General features: G+C 40.7%; 1 protein-coding gene across 1 annotated transcript; it reads right to left on the bottom strand.

The window, feature by feature from the left end:
• Positions 1 to 543: 543 nt before the first annotated feature.
• On the bottom strand, positions 544 to 4,099 carry LOC149818811 (GDSL esterase/lipase At4g10955-like). The gene is made up of 2 exons (XM_089986298.1): positions 4,029 to 4,099; positions 544 to 1,561 (listed from the first exon to the last, which is right to left on the bottom strand). The coding sequence occupies exons 1-2, from the start codon at positions 4,097 to 4,099 to the stop codon at positions 646 to 648; spliced, it is 987 nt and encodes a 328-aa protein (XP_089842424.1). The 3' UTR covers positions 544 to 645.
• Positions 4,100 to 10,691: the final 6,592 nt, after the last annotated feature.

The raw sequence follows: 10,691 nt of genomic DNA on the forward strand, positions 1-10,691 counted from the left end.
CTTCATCCTTAGTCCAAACGGGGGAGAGGCGTGGCGGGCCCTGTTTTCGGCCGTCCACTGTCATCCCTAGTCATTTTCATTAGGTTGAATCCATCTGGTGTTAAACCTCTACGGTTTAATGAGACATTAACCTTGTATATAATGCCGGATCAAGTATGTAATTCAAAAAATAAATCCATCTTAGATCATCATTCTTTTACCTTTTTTTAATTTTTCGTTAAACGAACCTGTCAATTCAAAGAAACAAATGAAAAATGTAGTGAATATATGATGGCTTGTAAGCCAGCCCAATTTGGTCAGAATTAGACCCATATGCCTAACATACTGGCTGTGGGCTTTGTATTAGACCCAGGCCCAACCAAACCGAGCCTAGGCCCAACCTGATCACTCAACAGATGGGGCTTGACCAGACCCGGCCTGTCAATAGCCCGGTTGAGCCCATCCACTAAATGGTTTGGGCCAGCCGGCCCACCCATTGTCCAGCCATACCAACAACTGTATATTTATATCAACACTGAGAAGCAAGCAACCAAGGGGTTCTTATTGTATCGTTAAAACAATCTTATGTTTAGAAGATGTAACAACATAGCTAACCAGAACAACATCCTAAGTGTCAAAGAGAAACAAGAAAATATGAGGATGCATTCATGTGAGATCATACTCTTGGATGTCCAGCTTCAAGTTGTCTTTCCACCACTGTTTGATCCCATGATACTCTTTGAAATGCTTCCACCTTGGAGTCCCCGAGTTGCAGATCATCTTGGTAGATGGGATCACGTAAGGCAGGTGCATCTCTTCGTTGGTGAGCTGTGCTTGGATGGGCTTCTTCTTCTCTCGCTTCTCATAGTACTTGATGTAGTCTTTGCATATGAAGTCACGTGGATTTACCAATAAGCATGGTCTCCATCTGCAGAGATTCGAAAACGCTTTCTGGGAGTCAGCAGAGCTGAGCTTGGCTTTCTCAGAGGCCTCATGCTTGCTTGCAACATATAATAGAGCAATGGCCACACCAGGAGCAATCGCTCCCAAAAAGAAAGCAGTCATGCCAAATAGGAACTTCCCCAATTCCCGTAGAATAAAGGGTGGATTGAACATAAATGTTTTCAAATAGACGCCATTCTTCGCCATGCGTTTCCCACAGAGCAAGGCGGTCGTAGCACCAAGCGAATGGCCGCACAACCAGATGTCGCTTTCTCTGACGCTGTTGTTAGAAGCTATACGCTCCACGGCTTTCATGGCTACTTCAAAGCATTTGATCTCATCGTGATCTTCAGTGCACAAACGGAAGTTCGTTTTCCAGTCGCGGTGCGTAACCGTGCCCCGGAATGCTATAACAACCTTGCTCGGGGCCAAGCTGCCAGTATACTTGTAAATGGCCCCAAAGATGGCACCATCCTTGGGATCAGTAAGTTTTTCTGCGAGCTCAAAGCCGAAAGATCGCCACCATGGTGGTGCCAACGCATACTTGCCTGTTCGTTCTTGCTGGCGATCACGTTCGAGCACGTAAACACCACTAACCAAACAGGCCAAAACGGAGTATTGATTCTTTTCATTGCCGCACCTAAGCAGGAGAAGGTGAAACTGAGGTTAATTGGTTTTGTTCCACAAACCATAAGATGCCAAATTAATAAATTAGGTGATACGAATGAGCCAATTTGTACAAGGCACCGGCATCCAATCAAGTGCATATTCAATCTGTGGAACTCACGTGACTCCGACGCTTGGTTAGGTGCATGGGTAGAATATGAAAATGGGAAACTACGACGAACCTATTATGTAGTATATGACACGATTCTGTCATACATCAACTTTGGAATTGCCACGTATGGCCATTAGTCTCAATCTCGAGAGGAAATGCATCCTGTTGAGTACTGGGCGATAGGTATGCACCACCAACCGAGCGGGCTTGAGCTCGGCTCGTTAAGCTCAGCCAGAAGCTCGTTCCTGTTTTAAATGAGTTGAGCTTGAACATGGTTTTAAGGCTCGGACGAGCAAACAAGCTGAGCTTGATCAGTCTACGGAGCTCAATAAGGTTCTCAAATACAAGTATATATATATATATATAATGTGTGCAAAATTAATCAACAAGTTATTGATACTGTAATGGGTAGGTAGGTTTTTTATCAAAAAGTTAGAATCTGCTTTTCACTTTCTCCGTAGAGTACTTTTAGTATGTATATATCATTTCGGTCTCAATGAATAAAATATAAGCTTGGTGTGTTGCTTCTCCAAAATGGTTTTTTTGGAATGCCTTAAAGCTCGGCTCAAGCTTGGCTCTAAGCTCGAGCCGAGTTGGACATAAACATTTTGAACTAAGCCAAATTCGAATAGCCCAGGCTCGACTCATGTGCATTCCTACTGGGGGATCGCAGAAGACAAGTGGCTTAATTTGCCATTTGAGATATGACAGGATTGCATCGTATAGAGGATATCAGTATATGCCGCACTATACGATCCCCTCTCCTAATTACCTAGGAAACTTCTCACTGATCCGTGCATCAAACTGCTAGAGAGCACGAGAATGGAAATTCCAACGGCCAGGGATAGATTGTTTGGCCTTCTCTATTCAGCAAGCAATCAAAGAATTGTGATCCAAAAGCTAGAGCTGTATTTTAGTTTAAAGAAATATTAATGGTTTTCTAATGTGACTGATACTGACCTTAAAGAGTTTGGAAGGTGAGCGCATCCAAGAACTATATATATATATATATATATATATATATATATATATATATATATATATATATATATATATATATATATATATATATATATATATATATATATATATATATATATATATATATATATATATATATATATATATATATATCACTAGAATATGAGAAGGAACCAAGATTTTTACTTTTGTTTTTTTTCTTAAACATGACTGTGTGATGTTATCTACATAGTTGGTCTTAAAGGGACCAGCTCTTGAATAGTTTGATTCAATGCATAACCACGATGTTTTAAGGTTTGAAAGTCAGCTTAGATTTTTGGTAAATATTTAAGAATCAAAAACTTATTTTTATTGAAAAAGCATGAACCAACTGTCGTTTCCTAGCAAATTTAATGGACCATACGGGACACATTTTCAAGTTCAGATTTGCAAAAAACGTATTGAAAATGCTTAGTTTACGTTCTATTGGCCCATATACAGAAACATATAAAACTTTGGAGGAGCATAATGAAGAAAAGTGGTTTATGAATTAATAGAATAAAAACTTGATATATGGAGTGCAAGTTTAGTTCAGAAGCTAGTGAGAATAATGTCATTAAAGTACAAGATATGCTTGCTCAACAATGTCATAAACTTTGGTATTTAAGGTTTTTATTACAATAAAATAATAGATTTGAAGAAGATATTACTAATGGGATTCATGCTGGTTGGGTCGGGTTAAGTGCAGACAGGATAGCCGCATATTATGTGATAAAAGAGTACCTCTACCACTGAAAGGGTGTTTATGCAATACTCTTATAATACTAGCACTATTATATGAAGTGGAATGTTGGATGACGAAAAAGCAATCAGAAGACAAAGTGCATGTTGCAGAAATATGACGCTAAGATTGATAAATGAAAGTTATAAAAAAATATATATAAACTTAAAAAATGAACATATTATAACACTACAAGAAAAATGCTAATTAGCGACGGAAATTTACGATGAAAAAGATTTCATCGTAAATCCATCGCTAATTAGCGATGGATTTGCGACGAAAAAACTTTCATCGCTACTTAGCGACGGATTGGCGACGGAAAAATTATGTCTCAAACTCCGTCACAACTTAGCGATGAAAAGTTTTCCATCGCTAATTAGCGATGGATTAACAACAATTTTTTTCCATCGCTAATTCCCAATACAAGAAAATTGTTAATTAACGACAAAAAATTATGATAAAAAACTTCTGTCGCAACTTCACGATGGAATTTTTTGTCACTACTTTTCGATTTAAACCGATCCATCTAAGGCGCAAAATTCTCCCTCTCTCCCCCTTTCCCTCGTAAAAGCCAGAGTACAGGTAAACCTCACCATCCTCTGATCCTCACCATCCATGGCATACCATATTCTCCCTCCCTCCTCTTTGCAAACCATCATCTCTACAAACCCAATTTTTTCCTCTCCTCTCTCACTTTCAGGTAACAACACAAACTCAAACGCAAATCCTTAAGTTAATAGCTTAAAGAATGAAGAATGTATCTTCTTTCCCTTTTCTTTTTCTTATTTTGTTCTCCTTCTCATTTTTTTGGTTGGGTTTTGCTTTGTGGGTGCCTCTTAAAACCTCTTTTTGGCGGAAATGCAGGGTTGTATGGGTCGCGACTTGCCTGGGATGGCGTGTATAGATGGGTGAAAAACCAATTTCTGGCAGGACGACCAAAGCAGTAGAGGAGACAACTTCTTCGTGGAGGGCCTCCTTGACTTCTCGAACGAAGACGACTTCGTGGTGAAAGAACGCGAGGAAGAAGAAGAGTTGGAGTCGTCAGCACTGGAGGACCAGGCCGGCCCGACCTCTCTGATCTCGAACGGCTCTTCTTTCGTCGGTTTCGTCGATGTTCTTAACGGCAGCGAGCTTTCCATCCCGGTAAGTGGTTTTCTTTTTCGAGCGTGGCTTTCTGTTCCCGGACTCTATTTTTTCGACCTAATGATTCGGTTGGGGGTTCTGGTTTCAGGTCGACGAGTTGGCTAATTTGGAGTGGATCTCTCACTTCGTCAAGGATTCGTTCTCCTCCGAAATTGGTTCGTTGCAGTACTCATCAAAAACCATCGAGGAGACCCAAAACTTTGTGAAGAAATGTAGTTTTCTGATCGAAACCCAGGTACCCATGAGGCCCTACAGCAAGCGGTCCCGAACCGGTCAGGTCTGGTCCTTCTAAGATGAGTTCTCTGATTCGTCACCCCCCTCGTCGTGTATTGATTTGATTCGAGTTGTATCGATCAGAAAGAGGGGACTGGACAAGCGAGGGAACCAGGTCGGGAGGGCACTAGAGAGCATGCCGGTTCGGAGGTGCTGCCACTGCCTTGTGCAAAAGACTCTGTAGTGACAGGCTGGGCCGCTCGGGTCTAAGACCCTGTGCAACACCTGTTGGGTGCGGTACAAGTCGGACCTGTTGCTGCCGAAATACCGCCCGACAGGGAGCCCGACTTTCATAAGCGATGTCCACTCCAACAACCACTAGAAGGTCTTGAAGATGAGACACAAAAAGGAGATGATAATGATGATGTCGTAGGTCTCATCGAAAAGCCGTTTGCCGGCAGTTCAGAGCTGTTAGCCAGAATACTTGCAGTGGTGAGTGGTATTTTTACTGTAATTTTTCTATTTTTTTTTTAAAATTTAGCGATGGATATTATCCATCGCTAAAATAGCGACGGATCATGTCCATCGCCAAACCAAATCCGTACTTATTTAGCGACGGACTCACGACGGATCATGTTCATCGCTAATTTGTCACAAATTAGTGATGAAAGTAGCGACAAATTAGTTTTGTCCCTAATTAGCGACCAAAAATTTATGACGAATGTTATCCATCGCTAAACAGTTTAGCAATGGATTAGCAACAGATAGCATCCGTCGCTAATCCACGATTTTCTTGTAGTGTAATACACCTAAGATTTAAACCAATAAAAGACAAAATAAGTGAATGTCATTTAAGATGGTTTGGACCTATTGTAAGAAGAGCTCTTACGATACTTGTGAAAATGGTTGACATGGTACAATTAGAGGGAGCTAGGAGAAGAAAAAGACCATTGAAGACCTGAGGGGAGGCCGTTAGAGGTGGCATGTAGAATTGTAAAGTGATCAAAGTTGTAGCTCTAGATGGACAAAAATTTAGAAATAGGACTTGTAAAGCCAGCCACGTATAATTGTCATAAGGCTTGATGATGATGGGGTAATGTTTGCTACCCTCATGGGTAAGGAACACCCTATTGAAAAAATATAATAATTTTATTTATTTTTGGTTTGTTTGCACATTTGGCCCTTTATATGCAATTTGATTATTAAGTTCAGTAAAAACTGACCTTTGGATCATTTTTTTCTAATGTATATGTCAAATTTCATGAGCGTTGAATAATCAATGGCCTAAAATATACAAAATTTTCAAACTTCAAAAAAATATGATCTAAGGGTCGATTCCTACTATTTTGACCATTTTGAACACACCCATTCTATCATATTTGGTCAAAACAAACTCACCCATATAAGTTCTAACAAGGGGCTTCCTTATAAGCGGTATTTTCCATCACTAAAGGCTGCTTTTGCGCAAAAAAACACACCGTTGATTGCATGCACGATCAACGATGCACGCTCCTCTGACCCTTTGTCCATTGTTTCGGGCATTCACTGATACTCTTGTCCCTATATATGGTGTAATGTAAGAGGATCATTTCACCCAATGTTCCTTTTCAAATGCTTGAGCCCCCTTCCACTGATGGTTCTCCGTCCAGTTCTAGGGTCACTCCAATAGGCCATACTTTTTGGAAAAAAACTAAGCAAACAGTCCCTCTTTCTTCTTACAAACCAGCCATAACCATCTTGCTAGCTAGAAGCGACTTGTTAAAATGATTAAGGTAACGAAGCCCCAATCCACCCATTTCATACAGTTGTGCCATAACCATCCATCCCACCAACGGTCTAGATTTACCATCTAAATTTCCCTTCCAAATGAATTTTTTAAAAAACAAAACCAGTCTTTTCTCCACTTTTTTGGGCATCTTAAAAATTTGCAAATAATGCATAATCATAGTAGAAATATTAAAGCGTACCAAAATTATATATGACCCACTTTAGTCAACAGCCTCGCTACACAAGCTTGTATCTGCACCCTAATGCTATTCTCCACTCCACTCCAATGCATTTTGTGCCAAACTCCCAAGTGAAGGGCTAGGCCCAAGTAATTCAATGGAATAGAGCCAATTTCACAATAAAAAAATTGTGAGGCTGAGCTTGCAGCTCTCTTGAGGGGTCGTTAAGAATCAGGACTTGACTTTTAGTCCCATTCAAGCATAAACCAAAAATCTCCCCAAAACATCTAAGATCAATCATCCATAATGCCCACATATTTTTTTCAGTTGCCTCCCCGAACACCAAGATGTCATCCGCAAACAACAGGTGAATGAAGTTAACACTACTAGAGACCTGACAAGTGACAACTATAGAATTTACTTTCATTGATAGAGGTGATCATAACAGATAAAGCCTCCATGGCCATGGTAAAAAGTAAAGGATAAAGTGAATCTCCCTCTGTCATACCCCTTGTCGGTTTGAAAGGCTCACCATTTTCCCGGTTGATGGATACCATAATTGAATTAGCATGGAGCAAACCTTCAATCCATGATATCCATTTTTCACCCAAGGACATATTCTGCAAGCATCATATTAAAAAATTCCAATCTATAGAATCAAATGCTCTCTCAAGGTCAATTTTCAATATAAATGACTTCTCACCAGATTGCTTGATTGAATGAATTGCGTCATGCACCATAATGCATGCTTCATGTAACCTCCTCCCAAAAATGAAGGCACTCTGTGAGGGGGAGATAAGAGGATCTATAATGTGCTTCAATCTCAAAGCCAGGGTCTTTGTGATGATCTTAAAATTGGTTTTCACCAAGGAGATATGGTTCTAAACCTTTCAATCTCCTCTGCTTGTGCTTTTTTAGGAATGATGATAAGTGCATATCGACCCATGACACCCTACACATTCACAATAGAATGAAATTCTTCTATCAAAAGCATAAGGTCCCCTTTCAAACACTCTCAATTTTTCCTAAAAAACTCAATGGAGAACCCTTCCATGCTCGGGGTTTTTCCATTTGGAAGAGAGCCAATCACAATTTTAATTTCATCCATTGTGAACCGAGCTTCAGTATGCTCTCGATTAGCCAAGCTAAGCTTTTTCAAACCCAATTGTGACGTGCCGTAGCCTTCCTATGAATAAGTGGTGAAGCCCCTCTTTAAAGTATTTTGTGGCCTTGAGAAGAATAGTGGGCCCATTACAAAGTTGTCTGTCAATCACCATGGACACATTATTGTTCTTTCTCTTTTTGGCAAAAGCGTTCATATGAAAGAATGTTTTATTCATCTCCTCATATTGGAGTCAATCTGCCTTAGCTCATTGTTTTCATCTCTCTTGCTTTAAAGCCATGGCCTCCAACACATCACTCACACCCTCCTCTAAGAGTTGGAGAGAAGCCAAGTGATCCTCTCAATTCTTTAATTCCATGAATTTTGCAGCGTTATTGGCTTTATTCCATTCAATTAGCTTACTATCAACATAAGCAAGCTTTAGAATCATGCACTGCACCCAATCGTCCCCTCCCACCTTATCTTGCCTTCACAGGGGTTGCCAGCCCTATGATGTTGGGTGTAAGAAGAGGAGGTGAGAGAATTCAAATAAAGAAAATGTGGGCATTTTTCCTTTTGGAATATGTTTGGACTTGATGATGTGGAATAGTCCCATATTGAAGAGGTTTGAGTTTGTTGTGGGCTTTATAACCTACATGTAAGCTCTTACACTTGTTCCAAAGAACAAAGGATTGGGATGACTACCACACGCATGCGTGTCCACCCGCCTGATGTGCGGGTTTTGGGTTTCGGGTAATTAGCCCTTTGGGGCCATATCCAATGAAGACCAATATATCTTTTTGCTCTAACTTTATGTGATTATTTGGATTCATTAATAAGTTATGAGAAATGATAACGGGTCACGACTCCTCATAGTCCGTATCCGTTAACGGGTCTCGACTCCTCGAATTTCGTAATGGGTCCCTTCCATGTTTTTGTAACCGTTCGTGGGTTATAAAAACGTGGTTAGGGTTGGGGTTACATATATGCTACGCACAGAATTCAGGGGAAGTCTGTTCCTGCATTTTCTCTCTCCCTGCTGCTCTCGCTCTCGCTCTCTCTCTCTTGAGTTTTTCCTAAAGCGACTTTTTGTAACAGCGGTTCAGAGAGGTTGTCTTCGAAGGATGATCTGTCAGAGTGCACTGATCCTGATTGTCGTGGCTATTGTATCCTAGGGGAAGGATGTCAGACCCTGTTTGCACTGTATGTGAGGGCGAATCTTCTCTAAGGGGAGTACTTTCGTACGCCTTAGCCTATTATATTATATTAACATGTTTTCATTGTTTTTAATATATTCTCTGCATCTGTTTGTTCATGTGTTGTTGTCTGGATTTTGGTATTATGCGAAAATTGATATGTTTGCTCCTTGCTTATGTTTCGATCAAATGTCTATCATGATTACTTTGTTGATTCATATCATGTTGTATGTCATGTTGTTGATTGTGAAACAGTGTGATATGAACTATGATCTTTTAGATGACACAAACCAATGAATGAGAAGCTGAAGATAAATGGTCATGATGAGGTTGTCGGTCACTAACATCACCAGACAGCAAAGGAGAAGCATCATATGGTATGTATATTGTCCTTGTCTGGTGGGCTAAACACTGGATCAGACCTAGATTGATCCCAATTTAGGAAACTGGAATGCATTGACTCAATAAGGAGGATGGATCCGGGTCGGGATTAGGGGACATAACCAAAACCGAGTTGTTGTTAAGAGATGAAACCCATATTGAATCCATGTTAGCTTGAGTCATATCAATCGTTGGGTCCAATGGGGAAGCCTACGATGCATTTGAAACGGTAGGTTGTGAACATTGGGCATGACTATCAAAAGCTATAATTTGAGGAAGAACCAACTGTTAGACAATCGTGTGAGCCTACATACGTTGAACCATATGTTGTAAAACTCGTCTTAGGTTTATGACTGGTTTATGTGATCTAATCCAGATGGGCTCTGTGGTATCTCATATGGTATGATACACTATGTGTTGAGACTTGCCCTATCTACAACTATGTAATGGGTTGAGTTAGAGACAACTCCTAAATACATTAGGTTAGGGTTTCCAAACCTTATATAAAGGCCCTTCCTTTTGAGACTCCATATAATAATAATAAAAAAGAATTCAATCCCTTTCTCATTAGGTTTATAGAAAGGAAAAAGGTCAGATATACAGGTTTTAGAAGATCATACCGCATTTATCGGACACCAATGGATTCAGGTACGCTTTCGCTTCAAGTTTGGTTTTCATTTTGTTTCAATGATTTAAAGATAGCATGTAATCTGTCATATTTGGTTTTTGATGAATTTTTAATCTAATAAGCGCATGTTCTTGTTTAATCGTTGAAACATATTTTTTTATGTTTCATTTTCTTTTGGAATCTATCTTTTGATCGGTATCAGGGCGCGGTCGAGAGACGGTCAATCGACCCTCTTCTTGTGCCATTTTGGTCATGCCCGATCTCTGCAAGGTTTGTTCGGCCCTCTCATTTTTTGATCTGAACGGTAGAGGGGCAGATTGGCCCCTTCCAGTTTCAGTTTTGGTCAGGGGAAGGGCCAATTGGCCCTTCCATGATTCAGGAGACAGGGGTGGGTACCGGCCGGGCCATTGCCTGATCACCCTCATCAAACGTCGGACGGCGTCCGGCGGTGGTGATCTAGGCATTATGTTCACCCGCAAACCCTGGTTTTGATTTCGGTTACAGGAAGGGTTGTTCGGCCCTTCCATCTCTTCAGGCGACCAGGACAAAACTATCGGCAGGTTTCCGATTGTACACTCATGCCGGACGCTGGATGGCGCCCGACAATGGTGGTTGGGCCTTCAGTTTGCCCACGTCGCTGGT

Source organism: Nuphar pumila, chromosome 13, assembly GCF_984573655.1.
Source record: "Nuphar pumila chromosome 13, dmNupPumi1.hap1.1, whole genome shotgun sequence".
Classification (NCBI taxonomy): Eukaryota; Viridiplantae; Streptophyta; class Magnoliopsida; order Nymphaeales; family Nymphaeaceae; genus Nuphar; species Nuphar pumila.